The sequence below is a fragment of the Capsicum annuum genome, chromosome 8 (genome assembly GCF_002878395.1).
Source record: "Capsicum annuum cultivar UCD-10X-F1 chromosome 8, UCD10Xv1.1, whole genome shotgun sequence".
Taxonomy (NCBI): Eukaryota; Viridiplantae; Streptophyta; class Magnoliopsida; order Solanales; family Solanaceae; genus Capsicum; species Capsicum annuum.
In genome coordinates this window covers 33,865,491-33,890,139 of record NC_061118.1, presented here as the reverse complement: position 1 = coordinate 33,890,139, position 24,649 = coordinate 33,865,491, and the positions used below count along the sequence as shown (strand labels likewise).

General features: G+C 33.6%; 1 protein-coding gene across 1 annotated transcript; it reads right to left on the bottom strand.

Annotated features, from left to right (window-relative positions):
* Positions 1-2,969: 2,969 nt before the first annotated feature.
* Positions 2,970-5,641, bottom strand: LOC107860696 (putative late blight resistance protein homolog R1B-16). Its single transcript, XM_047395391.1, has 4 exons — positions 5,078-5,641; positions 4,701-4,953; positions 3,694-4,573; positions 2,970-3,240 (listed from the first exon to the last, which is right to left on the bottom strand). The coding sequence occupies exons 1-4, from the start codon at positions 5,639-5,641 to the stop codon at positions 2,970-2,972; spliced, it is 1,968 nt and encodes a 655-aa protein (XP_047251347.1).
* Between the last annotated feature and the right edge of the window lie 19,008 nt (positions 5,642-24,649).

Genomic DNA, 24,649 nt, shown 5'->3' with positions numbered 1-24,649 from the left:
TAATCATAAGGAGGGGGAAATCTGATATTTAATATAAATTTCGCTTCTGATTGTCACAACATACAAGCCTCTAAAATCGAATAAATTCAATAAAATGATCCATCATCATCTAAATGCGGATAAAAACACAAGACATCAAAAAAAGGTAAAGGATAAAATCCGGGGCAACCAAAAACAACAGTCACTATCTCAAAATCTCCTTGAAATAATCAACCACATAACTACGGTCAACGAGCGAGAACCACTGGCTCAATATTTGCACGTAAGGTGTAGAGAAAAGAAAATGACAAGGGTGAGTACCAAAACACGTGTACTCACCAAGTATCATCTCAACCAACCCAAATTCAATAAGATGACAAGGGTCAACCAAGTCCAACCATCCAGCATATATACATCATATGATGAATTATATTCCTCTAATAAAAATTTTCTCTGTTGTCAATAGAGAATAGGTAAACGGTAATTATTTAATTTTTTTTTTAAAGGATGAACAGGATGCTCCTTGGCAATGCACTTGAATTTTTTTTTTTAATTTTAAATCTGAATTAATTTGAGTGAGATGTGATTTTTCTATCTGAATTATCACCAAGTATTTATCCAAAACACACAATTAACTTATCAATAGTTTATTTTTCCTACCTAAAAGCTGGTGATATTAAAAAAAAAAAACGACTGAGTTGATTAGCTTTTTGTATCGACGAGCTCTTTAACTTCCGAAAACCCATTCTTAGTCGATTTCCGATCAGTTTTGATTTTCTTTTTTATTTGTAGTGTTACATTCCGTAATAATAATATTATATAGACACCTTTTGAGTTGACTAATTTTACGTGATTTTAAATTAAAATAACTTTTAAACACTTTTGAGCAGATTAAAAAAGTACATGTCTATATCTATAATCTATATTTATAATCTATATCTATATCTATATCTATAATCTATTATCTATATCCATATCTATAATATATTAAAAGTGTGAAGGGTCTTAAAAATGTTGTTTGAACCTTTTGTCCTTCATTAAAAGTCTGTGTTTTAGACAAAATCGTCTTTTCACTATTTTTTCCTAATATTCAAGGGTTGAAAATTAATTAAATATATTTATGGTAAAACATTCCCGCATTAGAATTAGATATTCTTTCCTAATTTAAGGGTTGTAAATTAATTAAATATATTTATGATAAAAATTTTCTTATTGAAGTCATCAAAATAATTAATGACAACTGCTATTTTTTTCATTAGTTTAAGAATTTTAAATCAACCAAAATTGATTTTAAGAATATTTGAAAAATCTAAAAATAAATATATAAACTATTAGAATAAGAAAAGTTTAAGAAGTTCCAGATTTCTAAAAGTTCTAAGTATGTAATAAGAATGTAATCAATGGTTTTGTAAAGATTTGACTTTAAAAATAAGGAAAGATTTTAAATATTAAAAAAAATAATGATAACACAAATATGGTTCAAATTAGTGTGTTTTCTCTCTTATCATGTGGCAATAAGGAAAAGAGATATTATATGACAAAGGCAAAATTGATGATCCATCAACCAGTTGAAATTTCTGGTGGTAAAACATATATGTGTATATATTTATATTTATATTATTATATAAAAGTGTGAAAGATTTTTGAAAAGTGATTTGAACTTTTACACTATATTTAAAATTTCCATGATAGAATTTTTTTTAATTATTAAATAATTAAATATTACACCTGCGAGGCATGTGAGATTAAATTAGTAAGTTATAAATACTTAATTTTAAACTAACATAAAAAAAAAAAAAAAAAAAGTCAAAAACCAAAATTTTATCAAAATAGATGCATACTTGAAAGAGGGAAAGAAAAGGTCACTCTATGACCCCTTTAGTGTGTTGTGCCACGTAGATATTGAGGCTGTCAAAAATATGATTTTAATTAATTCGGGGTAATACGACCCTCGTAAAGTTCAGGTATGTTTCAGCTTTTTAGCATATAGTTCAAGTTTGAAATAGAGCATTTTCTCACCAAAAAAAATAAAAAAATTATGATTTTATGAGGGTTATATATGATCCCTAGACCCAAAAAAAGGGTTATACTTATACATATGATCTTCTTCTTGTTTCTTTTGCTTCGTTTTCATGTCGGTTCAACGAAGGTTCTATCAAGAACAACCTTTCTATCTTCTCAAGGTTGTTCTACGATGTTAAAGAGAGGAGCTCCAGTGGTCGAGTCAAAAGTTGTGATGTCCACGATGTTCTGCAAGACACTAGGCTTGAGTGAGCCTGGGCGATTTTCTTTTGTTTCCCTGAACTCTTTGCCACAGCAGATACTTTGCACTGTGGCTGTTCATCTCAGTTACGTTGACGCTGCATCTATTGAAGTTCCCTGGATACCATTACTTCACCTTTCACATTGCTCATCAGAAGCTCTGCGAGATTTTAGTTCGCAGTTGCATGATCCTTTACTACATAAATTGTTGGAGAGTATTGCACATACTACATTCTGCGTTCGATTGTTTCCCCACTCAAGTTTTGCAGCTAGTTCATTTGAGGTATATATCTTGCACTAGCAGTTTATGAACCTGAATGGAACTTGCAGATCTTCTTCGAATATAAGATCTGGAATCTTGGAAATATGATATGCTACCTGTTACGACAAGTAAAGATTATTGAATGGCGTAAATATTACTTAAAAAAAATTTATTTTCATTAGCACAACCTAAAAACTGTAAATTTGTATATTGTAGTTGACAGTTTTATGATCCATTTATCGATGGAAAAATGGAAAATGTTCAAATGCAGGGATACCTTATTGACACCTATATTGGCTGGACATATCATAAATGTTAAGAGTTTTTGAGGTTACATTATAAAGAAAAGAGAACTCATAATATTGCTGCAGACAAATGCTTGTTGTGCAATGCTACTTACATTATTGGCTGTCGTCATTTACTGATTGAAACCGCTTGTGTAAATCAACATCAGTCGACTCAGACTTCAATTCATTTCCCAACCTTCATCCTGGTCACGGATAGAATCACCCAGGTTCGGGTCCATAAGCAGTGACAATTGCCTACAAGGACTCGCTTTTGCTACAGCTTCGGTGGGTTCCCTTAACCAAACCACTGCATATGAGTCATCGCGGTCAAGATACTTGACACCTCCCACTACTAGGGAGCTTATGGTTTCATGTTCTAGTTCACTCCACGATTGGGTTCCTGTGTCCGCCGGCCACTGACTAAAACCAGGCAATCTCTCTTGACTTTTGCTAAAGGGATATTGTTCAAAATCCAGTGTACTCCAATACCAATTGAGACAAAGAAAGTCATCTGAGATTAGGTACTCTGTGAGATAGAAACATTGAGGCCGTCATTTCCCATATTCTTCTGTTCCTCCTGTAACCTTCGAACAGATATTTCAACAACCACAGAACACGAGTGCACCTCAATGCTTTGTAATGTATAAATGTTACCTATTTCATGAGGGATACTCTCTAGGGAGTAACAGCGTTTTAGGACTAGATGTTCAAGTTTTGGAAAGTTTACCTCGCCAGCGTTCCATACCCTGATGTTAAACGAGTCTATTTTTAGGTACTTCAAGTTACTGAACACTTCTTTGGTCAGATTCCAACTGTGTTGCTCAAATTCTACACACTAGTTTAAGAATCTCAAGATTAGGTAACATACAAAGAGAGCTCGTAAATCCACATGAAAGAGAACACCTATTCAGAACCAACTTCTTGAGGTTTGACGGGCAAAAATCCATGCTCAACAAGTTGTGGTAGCGACGCTTCAACTTTTCGAGCTGCTTCAAGTAGAAAAGACTATAGAGATCATAGGATGACGGCTGACTGCTATCCCATTCACCTCGTCCTCGTATTGCCAATTTTTTGAGATGGGGAATATTCTCGGTGACTTCTCTTGTACAACTCGTTGGGTCCATATAGGTTATTGTTTGTAGATTTGTTAAAACCTTACAACCATTGAAGCCAGACGTGGGATTTGGTAAGAAACACCCTTTACCCAAACACACATGCCTTAAGTTTTCCATTTCCCATACGGTTTTTGGCAGATTCAAGCTTTCACGTGTAGCCAAAATGAAGGTCTGTAAGTTCCACAGCCTTGAAATCGATTCAGGGCATTCGGGTTCATGAACTGCTAGCGCAACATACCTTAAATGAACCAGCTGCAAAACTTGAGGAGGGAAAAAATCAAAGGCAATATGTAGTATGTCCAATACTCTCAACAATTTATTTAGTAAAGGACCATGCAACTGAGAGCGTGGCAGAGATCTTGGATAACCGGAAAGGAGTAAAGTTCGGGAGAGGGGAAGCAGTGGCTTCCAGGGAACTTCAATAGAGGCAGCCCTATAGTTACCGAGACGGCGGACACAGTGCAGAGTATCAGCTGTGTCAGAGAGTTCAGGGAAATGAAAAAAATTCTCCCTTTGAGCTTCTCTCAAACCAATGTCTCTCAGAAGATCATGGACAACACAACTTTTGACTCGACCATTGGATCTCCGCTGTTTGACAATAGCGAGATTTCGATTCACAAGATCTTCCAAACATTCTTCTGCATAGTTTTCAAAGGTCTTTTGTTTTCCTGTAGTTAGGAACCCCTCAGCGATCCATAGTTTTTACCAATAGCTGGACACGGATCGCAGTCTCTGCTGGAAATGCATACATATAAATGAAACAAGCTTTCTAGTGATGTGGCAAGTTTCTGTAACTCAAAGCAAGTATATCTAAGCATTTCTCGTGCTCATCGGTAACAATTGAACCGACAGTTTTTGCGAAAATCTGCCAACACATCCTAGTCCTTTGTAACTTAGATAGCTGGCCAGCCACCACAAGAATTGTTAGAGGTAGACCTTGGCATTGCTCTGCAATCTTCTTTCCGATATCCTCTAAATCTGGACGGTCAAATTTTCTTCCACCCACCTTACGACATAGAAGCTCCCAACTTTCCTCCAAATCCAAGAACTTTAAGCAGCACGGAGCGCTATCAGATTTAGCATGTAATGCCACTTTCGTAAGTCGGGGTAGTTAGCAAGATCCGGCTTCCATTCTTGTCGTCAGGGAAACACCTTCTTATTTTATCCCAAACCTCTGTGGACCACACATCATACGAGACGATGAGATACCGACTATGCTTTAACTTTCTATACAACATTTCTGCCAATTGCTCACTATGTTTCTCATGAATCTTATCGGTAAACTCAAGAATACCATCCAGTAGATCAAGAAACAATCCTTTCTCTTGACGGTCTTTCACGGTGACCCAAGCACGAATACTGAAGTGATATTTAATGAAGGGATCATCATAAACCATTCTAGCAAGGGTACTTTTGCCAATGCCACCCATACCAACAAGAGAGACAATCTCTAACTTTAACGAGAAAGAGCAAAAACGTGTTTTTATTTCCAACACATCATCGTCTAAGCCAACCACAATGTCTTGTACTACTGAACTTTTCTCCGCTGAACTTTCAAGCAAATAACTCTCAGATTCATTAACATTTGCATGACAAGACATTTGCTCATAGATCTTCATCACTTCCAATTCAACCAACTTAATTTTGTCGACGATTTGGAACAAGCATCCCTTGGTGCTATACACCCTATCGTGACACTCCAATAGGTCCAGGTCTTTCCAACTAAAGAAAGCCATTTCCTCAGCATAATCTTGTGCTCTATAAGACACATCTCGAATCTGTCTCCCCAAATCTTATATCTTTTCAAAATCATCGCACTTATTTGTCGAATCCTCAAGAAATCTCTGGAAATTACCAAGTTTTTCAAAAAGAAATTGACAGTTTTCATCTTTATCAAGATCCAGAAAAGGGGTTGGAACTGAAAGTCTGATCAACGGTCTGTAAGCAAACTGTCACAGCAGCAAAGGCCATTCATCCTACCTATTATTCAAATCTTGTTTTCAAGGGACACTAAAAATAAGGGATTTTTTTTTTGTCTTCTTACACTATGTAAACATAAATAAGAAGACAAAATCAAATTATCCCAAAGTGACAGGTGTTTACTATCCGAACAACTCCCTCTCGTCAACAAGAAGAAGAATCAAGTGAATCCCAAGTGCAAGAACACTAAAGAAAGCATAAAAAAGCAATCTCTGATAACCTCTCCGTAGGAGCTCCTACGCTTATTGTTCCCTTGGTGACTCAAACTCACAACCTTAGAATTAGAAGTGAGCAACTCCCTCTTGTCAACGAGAAGAAAAATCAAATGAATCTCAATTGCAAGAACACTAAAGAGATCATAAAGAGGCAATCTTTGACAACATAACAAGAAGGAAGAATAAAATGAATCCCAAGTACAAGAACACTAAAGAGACCATAAAGAAGCAATCTTTGACAACATAGCAAGAAGAAGAAGAATCAAATGAATGCCAAGTGCAAGAACAGTAAAGATAAGAAAGAGATAAAGGAGAATTACCTCTTTACTATAAAAAAATGAAGCATGTGGAAGAGGATGAATGGAGAATCATAAAGATAAGATCTTTTGTAGACTCAAAAAGTCTTTGAGATAATAGTGTTTCTTGGTGGACTTTGTACGGAAGAAGAGATGCATATCAGTGTATATTTTCCATATGTGTGTGATATATAGTAGAGATATATACAGTTAGCTTTGAATTTTGACTTATATCAGTGTATATTTTCCATATATGTGTGATATATGGTAGAGATATACAGTGTAGCTTGGAATTTTGACTCCAAATTAGTTCAAGTCACTTCCAATTTTATTTCCAAACAATTTCAACCACAACCACTTAATGAAGCCAAATTCATACACAGCTCCTTAAACTTGTATGATACATTTTTTTGTTTTTGTTTTCTTCATGCCTGTATGGGAGCCCCAATTAATTCGGATCGCACGTTGCAAGCCAATAGAATTTTCTCCATACTCAGAGCTCGAACCCGAAACTTCTAGTTAAGAGTGGAGCAGTCCCACCACCGCACTACAGCCCATGTTAGTGTATGATACTTAATTTCATTTCTACACTTACGACCGAGGAAATAAAATCTGAATGATGACTTTTTGATATCAAGTAAATTTTTTCATTTTTTTTTTCTTTTGATCCTTTAAAATAGATTTTGCATTGAAAAAGTAGTCTTTCAATTGTTTCTCTAATATTTAGAACTTCAAATTTAACTAAAATTTTATGTGTCAAATTTTTACTTAGATGAATTAGGTGCTAATGTTCAAAATACTAAAGTTAATTATAGTTTACCTAAAAAAAATATGATTTATCTTAAATAAAGTACGATGAGACGATTTTTTCAATTATTAAAAATTTTACAATTTAAGCTTATATAGACTTTGGATATATAATAATTTCTTTAAATATGAGTTTTAAAAATATATGAAAAAAAATTGACAAAATAAATCTATGAAAAAAATATAGATATTTATATTTAATATTAGGAGAATTAAGGAACGAAATAATATGCGGAGAAGAGACAAGCAATTTTTGTTTACGTATATTTGAGAATGAAGTAACTCATGTAATGCACATAAGACAATATAAAAGTCAATTTGAAACATATTGAAACATGTAGTATCTGAAATCGAGAGTTTAATTTAAGTTATCTTGTACATTTTATTTTTTTTTGCATAATGAGCACTGATTATTCTGTTGTTGATATGATGTTTATATATTTTTTATTTAATTATCCAACAAAATTTTGAATTGTGTTGTATTATAAAAAAAAGAACCGATCTCCATATGGCGTATATTTGATGTGTAATAGTAGTAATATAGTTAATTACAGGAGAAATCAAGGAAAATATAATGGTTATGAGGAGGAGCTTCTCACTATAAAGAAAATTACGAAAAATCTTTGATTATGCTACAAAGGCCAACAATGAGTTAGCCCTCTTTTCAAATTTCATTTTTGAAATTACATTGAGTATATTATTGCTTTTATTATTTCCAAATTAACGATATTAACATGTGCATCTACTTTAATGTACATATAAGTGATTTAATTGAATATAATGTCGCATTTAGTGTAACTTTAACTGAAACATTCTACATTTTTGATACTATCTTAAACATTGAATTATGTTTTTCACTAACGATGTCATGTAATTTTGTAACTAAAAGTTTTAAACATTTGCAAACAAATATATGTAATCTTTTTTCTTAAACATTAAATACATGTAAAGCACGTAGACTAAACTTATATATATATACACGCAAGTGCGCGCACACACATTCATTCACTATCTATATATTTTGTAAATTAAATGGTTGAATGGAGCAGTTCCATATTTATCACAATAGTATTCTTATAACACGTGCAAAATCTAGTTGGTACACTCTATATTTATTTTTTTTAATTTAATTTCCAGTTATGGAAACCTGGTGATGTATATTAATTATGAAAGAGGGGGGACTAGGCCTTACCCTCAATATACATCAAAGATCGCAAAACAATCTGGGCAAAAAGAATGTAACAAAACAGTGAACCTGTTGTACATTCACACTATCTACAAAACACTACACTACACTTAGCTAACAAAGAAATTGGCCTTATCATATCTAATGCTAATCCTAAGATTTGGAAGCTGTGATTTATCCAAGAAATATGCGCCTTTAGCTCCTGCCGGTAGTTGGCCAAAGTAGGTGTATAGCATAGATTCTCCACTGCTTGCTGCCAACTTTGCAAGGAAATCTGAGACCATGTTTGCTTCTCTGTAGCAATGGGAGAATGTTATCTCATTTGAAACAATCAATCTTGTGGTGTATTCCACAATGGGTCTTAAATTCATATTGTGGGAGGTCCTATTTTGCATCATATTTACAATCAATAGAGAGTCCATTTCGACAACACAAGACTCGTACCCTCTGACTTTTAGCCACGGCTTCGGCGTCATTGTGATCAACAACTTAGCATTTTTTTTTCCTTTTTGGGGAGAAAAGGATAAGCTGGGAATTAGAGGATGAGAATTAGGTGAGGTACGTAGGGGGAGTGGAAGGTAATGGAGGAATTGAAAGTGATGGTGGTGGAAGAGAAGGCGATGGAACTTTATATATTTTAATGTGGAATTAATGTTGCCTTGATTAATGTTGTTTAATGTGTGATTAATGTTACCGTACGTGATTAATGTGTGACTAATATTGTCGTACGTGATTAATGTTGTTTGCAAGAAATTTTTTGGCTTTGAGTTTGAGTGATCTTTTGATACGGAATCACTTATTCCTATTGTCTGGTCATATTTGCACTATTGTTGATTTTCTCAAAACTTAACTTGAATTTTGTTACGTTTACTATTAATGCAGAACGTTGGTACGTACTAATTCATAGTTGGGAGTATCAATATAATAAAAATATATAAATGTTAGACGTCGTGAACTGTATAAACTTCATATGACGATTGAAAAGAATGCACAACCGTATCGTTACAACAACAACTGAGAGATCAAGTGTATGTCCTCTTAAAATTATTACAACTCCTATAGCATCTATTGAGATAACAACATCAGGATAATTTTTCTTGCCTTAATTTAAATTTCTTAATTTCCACAGTACTGATGTTTTTTATATTCTACAAGTATGCTTTCCTATTCACTTTTCTCTTTTGAGGTAGGAAAAAATAGAAAAGTCACGTAAACACATCTGCATGCACGACTTCACGAAAAACAGGATATCGAACTAGTCTGTTATATCATCATTATATTTTTTAAATTTTAAATTTTCAAGAGAAATTAAAAAATGTCTAAGTTTATCGTGTTAAGCATTGTTTTGATTTATTTATGTTATAGTATATCGGGGTCAAAAGTTTCGACAGGAGATTTCGATAAAGATTTCGTAATAACATGATCTCCGAATCATGTAAGTACGTCAGCGGACGACTTAGAACAATGATGCTGATAAAGAATTCGATAAATGCAAATTATTTTTTTTTATATATATTTGCAGCTTCTTTGAAAACATGTTTGACTAATACTTTCTTATGTTTTTTCTTAGTAAATTGTAACCTGGAATTCAGCAGGCACCGTTGTGGCATTATATATATATATATATATATATATATATATATATATATATACATACGTTATAAAATTACAATGTTGCATGCTTGACACATGCATCTCGTATGCATCCTGTGCATTACCCGTGCATCTCGTGTACCTCGGGTGGATTCGGTGTTTCACATGTACATCTCATGCGCCATATGTGCATTTTGTGCATCGATCACACGTGCACCTTGTGCATCATACTTTGTCTCAAACTATGACAAATGATACGTATATACCTTCCGTCATAAAAGGAAAAAAGATAAAAGGTCATGATTTAAAACATGATGAATGCTGATGTTATTTAGCTAACTAAACAAATAAAGAAGCTATAACAAAATTGTACGCTAAAACAATAAATTTTGAAATTGTATACAACTATACATTTTTTAAATTGCACTAAATTTAACTTTGCAAACAAACTATTTTTTCTTAATATATTTGTCAGGATAAGATATACATATTGAAATAAAACATGATAATAAGCTTTGGTACAACTTGTGGAGGTAATATTTCTAAGTCCATTTGTAATGTATGGATTATAATGAAACACTACTACTATCATCAACAAATTAAAGAGCTTTTTATGAGATACTTGATTGAAAGTTGGAACCATCAAAGTAAGTAATCTTTTTTCTAAAATAAAATATTTAAAAGTTAGTAAAGATTAACTCACCCCCGGTTTCAGTTAAGGGTGTCAAGTGGGCCGGCCCGCTTATAATTAACCCGGCTCGGTTTGACCCGGCCCGGTAAGCCTTAGGGCTTTAGAGTTTCGGGTTCTGGCCCGGTTATTTTTTTAAAATGGGTCCGGTTAAGTCGGCCCGGACCAAGCCCGGTCCAGGCCCGTCGGTTAATCAGTTCGGCCCGACCCGAATACCTTTTTTTTTAAAAAAAAAAAGATTTTGGGCCAAACTAGCCGTTGGCCCAACGGCTATATAGCTGTTTTTGGGTCCAAACGGCTAGTTTGGGCCCATTTATTAAAAAAAAAAAATTAACTTTAAAAAATATTTTTTAATCCCAAGAAAATTCTATAAATACCCTACAACTTCAAATCATTTTTCACACAATTTTTCATTCTCTCAAATCTCATTCTCTCTCAAATCTCAATTCTCAAATATTCAATATATTTAATTTCTTAAAGTGTTCACTTTAATTTTTTAATTTTTCGTTTACAAAGTACAAGCGGAAGTTTCTAAAGTCGCAACCTTCGGATACTTTCAAAATTTGGTATTGTCGTTCTATCTCTTACCTTTAATTTTTATTTATTGTATTAATTGTTTAATATTTAATTTTATTATATTTGTGTACTTTGAATATGTTTAGTTTAATTTAATTTATATTATGGATAAATTAAGAAACCTCGCTACTAAAGGTGTTAAAATTTTTTGTTCCGGAAGCGGTAGTGGTAGTAAAAAGCGAATTACTAGCGGTAGAGGTAGTTCAAGTAGTAGATATACCCGTGTGTCTTCGCCTCTGGTACCGCTTGGTACAGCTTTTGAGGAAGAAATAGGTGTAGGCGCTCACGATATGGATTATGTAGAAGCTCAGGAAAATTACGGTATAGAAGAAGAAAATGAAGTAGATGCGGTTAATTTAGACGAAGATAATGAAAATATTGCTGAGACACCCGCAGTAGGAGATGCTAACGTTAGATCTGAATCGGTTAATCTTCCTCCCCGTCCTCCCAGTGCCCCAAGACCTCGTAAAAGAACTAGTGTTGCATGGCAATTTTTTGAACGTATATCAGATATTGAGGTGCAATGCAATATTTGTCAACAAATATATAAGCATAGAAGTGGAGGTAAATAAGGGGGTACGGGTACATTAATGAGACATATAGCTGAAGATCACAAAAGAGAGTTAAATATTGCACTAGGTGGTGAGGATATTGGTGGGCCAACGCAAACTAGAATGGACCCAGCAACCGGTCACGTAACGAAGAAGTATAATAAATTGAGGGACCGGGAAGAAATAGCTAAAATGGTAGCTGTGGGTTGTTTGCCTTTTAGTTTTCCTTCTTCTGATGCCTTTATTCGTTATATACAAGCAATTTATAATCCTATGTTTAACGGTATTCCTAGAACTACTTGTCGGTCTGATATTTTTAGACTCCATTCACAATATTGTTTTTATTTATCAACATTGTTAAAAATATTCAATGTAGATTGTCCCTAACTTCTGATCTTGGTCGTGCTGTAAATAAAAATGATTATTTAACTGTTACTTATCATTGGATGGATAGTAATTTCGTGATGCAAAAACGTATTCTTACTTTTTTATATGATGACGATCGTAAACATACTGGACAATTTATTGCTGATTCTATTGTTAAAATTGCCGGATATTATGGTATCGAAAATAAAATTTTATGTATTGCATTTGATAATGTTTCTAACAACAAGACTGCTACAACAAAAATAAAATTTACGTTATCTCCGCCCTTGCCTGAAATTTTTCATATTAAGTGTGCATGTCATATATATAATTTAATTGTAAAAGATGGTCTTCAGTTTTTTGAGCTTTATATTGAAAAAATTCATCTTGCCGTTGGTTTTATTCAAGGAAATAATCGTAGATCGAGAATTAGAGAATTTAAAGTTAAATATCAAGAAAATGAACTTACACCGATTTTGATGCCTGAGGAAATTGATACTAGATGGAATTCTACATATGAATTTTTAAAAACTTGTTATAAATATAGAATTCCTATTATACTAGCTTTTAACCAACATTACGGTTCATTTACTGATTCTGCTGATTGTATGCTACATAATTCTGATTGGGTTGTAATTAATGATCTTGTTAAGTTTTTAGAAAATTTTTATGTAGTTACGGTTGAATTTTTCGGTGCTTATTATCCTACTGTTTGTAATATTTTGGCATATATAGCCGATATTTCTGGTTTGCTCAAAGAATATAAAAATAAAGAAGGTTATAAAGAAGCTGTTGGCGCCATGTTTACGAAATTTAAAAAATATTTTTTCCCGATTCTCCCTATTTACTTGGTTGGTGCTATGCTAAATCCGTGCATGAAATATAATAATATGTGCCTCTTTAGTACTCTTATTTATACTAATTTAGAAATAAATACTAACCATGATTCTGAACAAGTACAACCTAATTTGTGAACGGCTACGGCTGATGCAAAGGATTACATAGAAAAATTATATAATCACTATGCTGATTTATTTGATTTAGCCGTACCTACAAATATCACTCCAATTGTCGCTCCTCATCCTCCCGAGGAGCCATCATCTTCTAAAAGGCCGGTACATAGTGATTTTTCTGATTCGTTTTATGATTTAAATTGTTGGAACAGTGTTGATGAGAGAACTTACACATCAACTTATCGGGAAGAGCTGAAATATTATCTTCAGACGGCACCAGAGGATCGCAGACAACGTATCAACACGTTGGATTAGTGGAGGAGTAATGAAACACAATATCCTGTGCTTTCAAGATTAGCTAGAGATATCTTGAATGTTCCAATGTCAACTGTTGCATCAGAGAGCGCTTTTAGTCAGAGATGACAGTAGCTTGAAGACAACTGACACTTATTGGGAAGCAATGCAATGAATGTTCTAGTTTGCCTCAAAGATTGGATTAGAGCGGAAAGAAGAAATCAAGGAATGGAACCGGAGCTGAGCGACAAGCTGAAACTTGAAGAAATTATGACTTCACTGGAGAACTCAGCAGAATCAAGTCCAATGCATGGTTTTGCCCCCATTGACTTCGACTATCCTATGCAAGTTCCCGTTAATATTAACATGAATGAGTTGGAAAAAATGATGCGTAATTTGTAGATTTTTCATTCATGTAAATTATAAATTTTGGATCATTTTGCAATCAATAAAATTTCCCAAATTCATTCACTCCTTAGTCCTTGCTTTTTATATTTTTTATTTAACGATTTAAATTTTAAATTGAATTTCTAGTTTTATACTTTAAATTAAAAACTTACTTCTAATATATTATTAATTTACTACCAAATATTATTAATTTATTATATTAAGTAGCATATGTTTTGTATATTTGTGCATATATCTTCTAAAGAAGTGTATATTTAACGTATACATGTGTATATATTTTATAAATTAGTATATGAGTATATCTATATATATTGTAATGTATATATAATGTAGTATATTTTACAAGTAGTAGTATATATACATTGAATGGTGCGTATACACGTGTATATATCTTCTATAGAAGTGTATATTTAACGTATACATGTGTATATGTTTTATAAATTAGTATATAAGTATATCTATATATATTGTAATGTATATATATTGTAGTATATTTTATAAGTAGTAGTATATATACATTGAATAGTGCGTATACACATGTATATATCTTCTATAGAAGTGTATATTTAACGTATACATATGTATATCTTTTATAAATTAGTATATAACTATATCTATACATATTGTAATTTATATATATTGTAGTATATTTTATAAGTAGTTGTATATATACATTGTATGGTGCATATACACGTGTATATATCTTGTATATTTAACGTATACATGTGTATATGTTTTATGAATTAGTGTATAAATATATCTATATACATTGTAATGTATATATACTGTAGTATATTTTATAAGTAGTAGTATATATACATTGAATGGTGCGTATATATGAGTAATTGACTAATTGTGTATATGTGTATATATTTTTTAAATTCTAATGTAGTATATACTATATATATAGTGTATATATATTATTTAACGTATTTATAATGTATATAGGTGGGTATATGTAATATATATTGAAAGAAAGTTTTTTTTTTTATATTTTTGATCGGGTTTGATCGATTTTTAACCGGGTTTGACCGAGTTTTGGTGAGTTTGATCGGGTTGGGTTAAGTGGGCCGGGTTAGGGTGGGTTTTAATTTTTTTATAGTTTGGCCCAGCCCGGCCCGGCCCCTCTAGTGCCAAAACCGGCCCTCAACCCAGTTAAAATAGAAGAGCTAGTTCCGGGTTGGCCCGACCTGGCCCGTTTGACACCCATAGTTTCAGTCAAATGAGTTCCTGAAATCTCGGGACATTAATTTTCACCAATATAGATTAATAATGACTTCAGTACACGTCTTAGGAACCTGGTCCAGAGAAACACTGTAACAGTAACAGTAAACTGCACACAAGAATTAAACTAGGAGATTTCAACTCCAATCTCCATTACTTTGTTGACAGCTAGGATTGGAAAACAAGCAATATGGTGAAAGTAGTTAGAGAATGATGAGCTGGCAGTCACACTAGTGTAGGGACGGTTACTAGATGCCTATGTATATATACAGAGTTGATGTTAGCAGCTAGGTAACACCGCAATGTAACAGTGCTTAATAAAAAAAAACTTTCCCTTTTAATTCTCTCTGCTTCTTCCTTCTTACTCCTACTGATATTTCTTAAATCTCCTGTATGAAGTTATCATGGTATCAAAGCCTCCGATCATAGCCATTTCATAGTAGGTAAGCTAACATCTAGTGCCAGATTTCACCCATAAATTTTTGGTGAATCGTGTATCACATCCAATAGTTAGGGTTTCTACCCACTCGAGTGCAATTTCATGGCAACTGCACCTGCATCAAGCTCTCCACCTAATGACACTGAGAATTGTTTTCGCAGTTTCTCCATAATTCTAGCAATAGACCACAATTATCCACTATTTATGCAACCTACAGATACACCAGGTAGTTCCTTGATAACACTTCAGCTTACTGGTTCTGAAAATTATGCTAAATTGTATGATCAGTGGGAAAAATGTAATGCTGTGGTATTGTCTTGGATTATGAATGTTGTGCGACCTGGTTTACTTAGTTCTGTAGTGTATGCCTCTGATGCTTGTAAGGTATGGCTTGATTTGCGAGAGAGATTTGATACAGTGAATGGTTCACGTGTGTTTTACCTTCATAAGGAAATTCACACTCTTACTCAAGGAACTCTCTCTATATCCGACTATTTCTCACGATTGAGGGATTTATGGGATGAATATGATGCTATTATGCCCTGTCCCAGTTGTCCTTGTCCCGAGTCAAAGAAGTTTAGTGAACATTGTGATTATCAACGACTACTTCAGTTCTTAATGGGCTTAAATGAGTCATATTCTCAACCTAGAAGTCAATTGCTGATGATGATACCTCTTCCTACCTTGAACAAAGCGTATGCTATGTTAATTGATCAGGAGAGTCAAAGGAACTTGGTTAGCTTTCCCTCTTCCAGTTCACCTGGTATAGAGGGCACTGTTCTATACAGTCGGAAGAACACCAACTTTAGTGATGGAGCTGGCACCTCCAAGAGTGCTTATCTTAGTCCCTACTCAGGTGGTGTAAGTGGTGCAGGGAGAGAATATGGTTCAACTGGAACCTTTGGTAATGGTGCAAGTCACTCTGGATATAAGGTGAAGAAGAACTTTCTTTAGTGTAAACATTGTGGATGTAAAGGTTACTCCAAAGACCAGTGTTACAAGATTGTTGGATATCCCCCTGACTTCAAGTCCAAGAAAAAATTCATGACCACAGGGATGCATGCTAATCAAGTTGAACTACCATAAAATACTAGTGGTGTTACTCAGCCTCAACCTCGTACCAACAGATATTGCAGCTGCTGTCCAAGACTGGAAATGCAAATGAAGCAGAATCACATGTTCAGGTTGCAACTGCAGATGCAGGTAATCTATTTCAGACTTTCTGCAGTAATACTAAGGAAGGTGAATGGGTAGTTCATACAGGAGCTACTCACTATATTATATCTAGTCTTGATGTGTTGGATAGTAGCAAACACATACCTAATAATGACAGAAGTAAGGTCCACCTACCAAATGGAAAAACTGTTGATATCTCTCATATTGGTAGTGTTTGTGTTCTACAGTGTCAATCCATCTCCAATGTTCTCTATTTACCTGACTTTAAGCTCAATCTATTATCAGTGTCCAAGCTCACTAGAGAACTGCAATGCATGGTAGGATTCTTTCCTGATTTCTGTATTTTTCAGGATCTCTCCACTGGTCAGGTGAAGGGGATTGGTAGAGAAGAACATGGCCTCTACATACTAAGATAAGGACCAAATCAAGCTCCAAAGAAGCTGGTCAATAGCAGTGAATCTCACAATAAGTCTGTCTGTTCTGTTACTACCTCTGAGTCTGTGGATTCTTGGCACAAAAGATTAGGCCATGCACCGGTAGATATAATAAAGAGACATGACTTTCTTAGGTCACTGAAAAGTCAAGAAATCTCTCATTGTATAGTTAGTCCTCTAGCTAAACACACAAAACTTCCTTTTCCTGTAAGCTCTCATGTCTCTAAATCTGTGTTTGAGTTACTGCATTATGACATTTGGGGTCCTTATAGAGTTCTAACTCATAATAAAAAAGGTATTCTGTTACTATAATGGATGATTATAGTACATATACATGGATTTTCTTAATTGCTACTAAGGCTGACACTATTGTGGTCCTCAAGCACTTTCTTACACAAGTGCAAAATGTATACTCTACCACAGTTAAGACCTTGAGAACAGACAATGGGGATGAATTTTTCAGCCATGCATTTCAAGCTCTATTAAGTGATCTTGGTGTTGCTCATCAAAGTACTTGTGTGTACACCCCTCAGCAGAATGGTATTGTTAAAAGAAAACACAGAACTATCTTGAATATGGCCAGATCTCTCAGGTTTCAAGCCTCTATACCACTCAAGTTTTGGGGTGAGTGTGTCACCACTGCAGTCTATCTCTTAAATAGACTCTCATCTAAAGTGATTGGTTTTAAATCACCATTTGAAATACTACATCAACACTCTCCTTCTCTAACTCATCTTAGAGTTTTTGGTTGTTTGTGTTATGCTGCAAATCCCACCATCCTGGATAAGTTCTCTCCAAGAGCAGTTCTTTTAGTCTTTATGGGGTACTCATCTTCACAAAAGGGGTGCTTACTACATGACATTCATACTCACTCCTTCTTTGTTAGCAGACATGTTATCTTTCAAGAGGATTTTTTCCCTTTTAAGCATCTCAAAGATGGATCTAATCATATATTTCCTGTGCTTGAAGTCATACTTCCTAGTGACACCCCTACTACTATGAATCCTACTTCTGATATCACTACCACTGCTGATGTCAACACCTCTTTACCCCCATACCAAGACTGCAGACAATCCTACACCTTCTGAAGCTACACCATCTTTGGCTTCCCTACCTTGTGTTGCTCCATCCAGGAGGTCCAACAGACATAGTAAGCCTCCCTTGTGGCTGCAGGATTTTGTTACTAATCCAAAGGGTACCAGCTACTCTCACCCTCTGTTTAATCAACTCTCTTACTCTCACTTGTCCCCTTCGTATAGATAGATCTTGCAAGCTTATTCAGCTTAGTGTAAACCTGTGTCTTTCAAAGAAGCTATTGCTGATCCAGCATGGGTCAAGGCTATGCAGCTAGAAATTACTGCACTAGAACATAACAAGACATGGTCCTTTGCTAATCTTCCACCCGACAAAAAGGCCATTGGCTGCAGATGGATCTACAAAATTAAGTATCTCTCCACTGGTGAGGTGGAAAGATATAAAGCCAGGCTTATAGCTAAAGGCTTCAACCAAAATGAAGGCTTGGATTATAGTGAAACCTTCAGTCCTGTTGCTAAAATGGTGACAGTAAGATCAATTATTGCTCTTGCTACTTCCAAAGGTTGGTTCATTTATCAGATGGATGTTCATAATGTCTTCCTCAATGGTGATCTAGTAGAGGAAGTGTACATGGAAATTCCTTGTGGTTTTGCCAGACAGGGGGAGACTCATAAGGTTTGAAAACTCCACAAGTCCTTATATGGTCTCAAGCAAGCACCAAGTCAATGGAACATGAAGCTTACTGAAGTACTAGTACATATGGGATTCAAGCAGAGTCACTATGGCTACTCATTATTCACAAAACTTGTTAATGGTGATACTGTAGTGGTGTTAGTCTATGTAGATGATCTATTGGTAACTGGCAACAACTACAAACTTCTATGTGATACAAGGCAAGAGATTCAAAAGAAGTTCAAGATGAAAGATCTAGGTGAACTAAAATTCTTTCTAGGAATTGAGTTCTCTAGATCCGCCAAAGGCATAGTAATGTCACAAAGAAAGTATGCATTGGAACTAGTGGCTGAGACTGGCCTAGGGGGATCAAAGCCTGCTGGCACACCACTTGAACTAAATCAGAAGCTTACATCAGTGAAGTATGATAAACACATCAATAATACAAGTGTTGAAAGGGATAACTTGCTTGTAGATCCTACAACATATCAGAGGTTAGTAGGAAGAATTCTCTATCTTACAATGACAAGACCTGATCTTGCATTCTCTGTACAAGTGTTGAGCTAGTTTATGCATTGTCCTAAGCAATCACACATGGAAGCAGCTTTAAGAGTTGTCAGGTACATCAAAGAAGCACTTGGTATGGGACTACTAATGTCTACAGGAGAGACAACACAACTCACAGCCTATTGTGACTCGGATTGGGGTACCTGCTTGGAAACTAGGAGATCAGTTACAGGTTACTTCGTCAAATTTGGAGGAGGGCTCATCTCATGGAGGTCAAAGAAACAAGAGACAGTGTCAAAGATCTCAGCAGAAGCAGAGTTCAGAAGCATGACTACATGTGCAACAGAAATAACTGGGCTGATCGGTCTCTACAAGGAACTAGGTATATGTGTAACTATTCCAGTGAACATGATATGTGATAACAAGGCAACAATCCAAATTGCAGCAAATCCTATCTTCCATGAAAGAACAAAACATATAAACATTGATTGCCATTTTGTTAGGGAAAAGATCTGTCAAGGAATGTTGAAAACTGAAAACATTAACACCAAAGACCAGCTTGCTGATATACTAACTAAGAGTCTTGGGAAAGTTCAACACAGTCAGCTTCTCAGTAGACTTGGAATGAAGAACATCTTTCAACCATAAACTTGAGGGGGAGTGTTGACAGCTAGGATTAGAAAACAAGCTATATGGTGAAAGTAGTTAGAGAATGATGAGCTGGCAGTCACACTAGTGTAGGGACGGTTACTAGATGCCTATGTATATGTGGTAACACTGCAATGTAACAATGCTCAATCAAAAAAAAAACTTTCCCTTTTAATTCTCTCTGCTTCATCCTTCTTACTCCTACTGATATTTCTTAAATCTTCTGTATGAAGTTATCATACTTTCACAACGTTTCAGATTACAACTCAGTAATCTAAGAGACTCACTCGAGTACCTCACTTCGACAGTTAACTCTGACTGTTCTCCACACAACTTAATCACTCCAAGAAGTCAAACTCGTTTGTTGCTACAATACCTCACTAACACTTCACTTCTAATTACAATATTATTACAACTCAAAAGAAACACTTCTATTGCCAACACCAAATAGTTACCTAGTAATAGCTTGGTCTCGATCAATTGCTCATTTTACTTGCTTGCTCCTTCTTGCTTTTTCCGATTTTCAGATCTGTGGATTTGTAAAAAGGTGTCTGAGCCAATTCACAACAATGTTGCATATATACTGCTTGCTCTTTGACTCCTTTTGGGTCACCAAAAATTTTTCCTTGTGGAAACCAACTTGTATATAAGAAAACCTGCTAGAATACACTTCTTTACCATAGTAAAAAAGATTTCCTTTTAACATAAAATTTTGGATTCTTTTCAATACGTTAATTATGCATTCCTTATTTAAACAAGTGTGTTACTGCACGTCACCTAGCAAAATATGTCCGCCCCACAATAACCAAGAACCTGGTTCATAATTAACATGAACCTGGTTCAGAATTTAACATCAAAACTATAATTTCCAAATCTCTAGACTTCACATAGTATATCGAGGTCCAAAGTTTCGACAGGAGATTTTGATAAAGATTTCGAAATAACATGATCTCTGAATCACATAAGTACGCTAGCGGACGACTTAGAACAATGATGTTGGATAAAGAATCCGATATATATAAATTATTTTTTTTATATTTGCAGCTTCTTTTTCTATTTTTTTTTTCTGTGAAAACATGTTTGACTAATATTTTTTTATGTTTTTTTTGTAACTTGCTCAGGTTCAGCGATAGGTTTGAAAGATACATAATTGTTCGGACAATTTGATATGAAGATTAAATTGGTACTAGGAATAGCAGGCACCGTTGTGACATTTTATATACGTTACAAAATTACAATTTTGCATGCTTCACACGTGCATTTCGTGTGCCTCATGTTCATTCTGTGCATCACACGTACATTTCGTATGCCTCATGTGCATTACAAGAGCATCTTGTGCACCTCGGGTGCATTCTGTGCATCACACGTATATCTAATGCGCCTTATGTGCATTTTATGCATCACATACGTACACCTTTTGCATCATACTTTGCCCCAATTATTAAGGCAAAGGAACAAATATACCCCAAAACTATGACAAATGGTACGTATATACTCTCCATCATTCTTTGGGTACATATATGTCCCTATCGTTAGTGTGAGGGACATATACATATCATTTCATTAACGTTAGGGGCATATATGTACCCAAAATATGATAGAGGGTATATATGTACCATTTATTATAGTTTGAGGGTATATTTGTCTCTTTTTCCGATTAATATATGGTTAATATATAATCAGTGTATATATAACATATATATTCACACTGATTATAAGCTAATTTTATACCTCAAAAAATGTTACATACACAGTGTATAAACAATATAGAGTCAATACTGGTGATATTGAGATGATCTAATTCGCAAACTGCATATATAATTGGGTATGTCAAGTTAAATGAGCTTGTGCTCAATTTGGACGGATCAAAATTGATTGATTTAATAAATAAATGTCTTTTTTAAATTTTAATAGGATGACCTAATAAATAAATGAACGAGATCTCTTATCAACATTATAAGACTTTAAACGCGCACACAAATAATTAATATTAAAAAATTGTGTTCTTGTGGTTACATAAAAATTAAAGGAAAAAGATAAAAGATTATGATTTTAAACATGATGAATGTTGATGATATTAAGCTAACTTAACAAATAAAGAAGCTATAACAAAATTGTAAGCTAAAACAACAAATTTAGAAATTGTATATAACTATACATTTTTTAAATTGCACTAAATTTAACTTTGCAAACAAACTATTTTTTCTTAATATATGTACAAATTATTTGTAATAAAACATGATAATAAGCTTTGGTACAACTTGTGGAGGTACTATTTCTAAGTCCATTTATAATGCATGGATTATAATTAAACACTACATTATCTCCTGCAATTGATTTAGCTTTCGCCGTTATTTGAGAGTTCAAATGATGCTCGCAATATTTATTCAAATACTCGAGAGTTATGAATTAAAGAGGATTTCATTTTCATATGAGCAGATAACAATATCGCCAACAAATGCGTTTGTGTCATCAGTATAAATATAATAGATTATATCGTATCGTATAATTTATAAAGTTTGTTTCGTGTCAATAGACATGTTATCAACTTGAAGTACATAGAAACCAGTTCCTTTGACAGTAATATCAGCACCAGCGCACCACCTTTTGCATGCAGCTGTTTTGAAGATTCTGCCCACCTTTTGCATGCAGCTGTTTTGAAGTCTAAAGGAGAGTTATCCAAAACTATGCATGACTATAGATAGCTTTCTCATAGCTGTAGCTAGTATTGACAAATTGACAAAGACTTCAAGTATTCTTTCGTAAGCATACAGTAGCATTTACGCATGTAACTAACGTCAAACAAATTCTCTAAATAGTTATTTCCTTACTTTACTTTTTAATCTGACAACTCTTTAGTTTTTTACATGACATACTTAAAAATTAAAATAACAAAATTAAGTAGCTGTTTAGTTATAAAAATTATTTTCTTTTTTTTTTGTGAAAATTTTTTTTACTTTAGTGAAAAAAGTGGAAATAAAATGTGTTTGATCATGAAAATTTCAAATATAATTTTGAAATTGTATTTGAAAAAGTGAAAACAAATAAAACTTGTTTTCACTTTTTTAACTCATACTTCTGTCACAAAATTTCAAAAACAACTTTAATTTATATTCATTACCAACTTCAACTCTGAAAAATTATATTTTTCATGATCAAACCGGGCTAAAAGTCGTTTTGATACATCCTTAGTGGAACTAGCTAGTTAACAACAGTAGAGTTATTTCTTGCTGAAACAAGTACAACTACAATGATAATATAAAAATCATTGTCAGTGGGTAAAAGTTAATTAAATCCTTTTATCATATACTTTTTTTAATGTATAAAACACACTCTCTCTTTGCTTCTGATCTGTTTAAGTCCAATCTCTCTGATTTTTTTTTTGCTTTTGGGTGAGGCAGGGGCGTGTGGGTTACATGAGGTCCCTCACGTTTTCTAAAAACACTGTGGGCAAATTAAATAATGACAACAAAGAGTCCCATCACCTTTTATTTACTATACTAAAAATAAAATATACTAGAAGTATTATAATATAAATTCGTAGTGAGATAGTATAAGAGAGCTTAGATGCATTTGCTAATAAGGTGGTGAGGAAGAGGAAAATGAGAATATACTATAGTACGCAGCATTTTATCAACATATAAGTTACTGTGGCAACTCCAAAGAATGAATCAACAGGTGAAAGTCACTTTCTTTGTCATTTATGACTTTCTAGATAATCCATAATTAAGTGTCATATAAGTTTATTCTTTTGAATTGACATATCCAATTCTTTTCCAAATACACTAGTTAAATCAAGAAAATTTTGGATATATTAATTAGTAAATTGATAATAATTGTAATTTTACATTCACACTTTAAATTAGTACCTGATGAAGAGGTATTGATAGTATGTTTTTATGATATTTGATTTAGTATATTTAGCATTCAATTGATGATCTAAACGCACAGGACTTTTCTTTGTATTTGTTAATCATCAACATTTAACGAATTATTAATTGATTATTTAATTATCAAAGTATTATGTTAAATTTATAGTGATGTTCCTTATTTGAAGCAAATTGAAGATATTATAAATTTATAACTAATTTAAATATAACATTTTTAAAATAAAAGAAATCAAAAGTATTTTCTTAATATATATATTAAAATCAAAATTTATCGACAATTAAGGGATTAATCGTGCAATTATCCCTGAGTGAGTTATGACTACTGAGTACGTTTATGGATAATTCAGAATCGAAAAATGAAATTAGGGTTGTGAGGTCGTGAGGCGCCGCTGATATAGAATTGTGAAGTGAATATTGAATAATGAATTAGGGTTGAGGTGTTATAACTTATATTCCCGTGTCATTTTATATATCATAGTTTGACTGGACAAGAAGTTTACCAAATAAGAAAAGACTTGATGTTGTTTATCGAATTGTCCTTTATTAAAAAAAAATGTATTATTACTATTTTTAATTAAGTGGAACCTTATATGTGAAACCAATAAGGATAAAAGTGAAATTGTGTTTTAAAATTGTTACCAACAAAGAAAAGATTACATTCTTTTTGGGACTGACAAAAAAGGAAATGACAACGACTTGGGCCTATTGTTGGGTTGTGTATGTATATACTTTAAATATAATAAATATTAATATATTATTTATATAATTTCGATTTAATCGAATTATTTTTTTGAAAAATTCAAAAA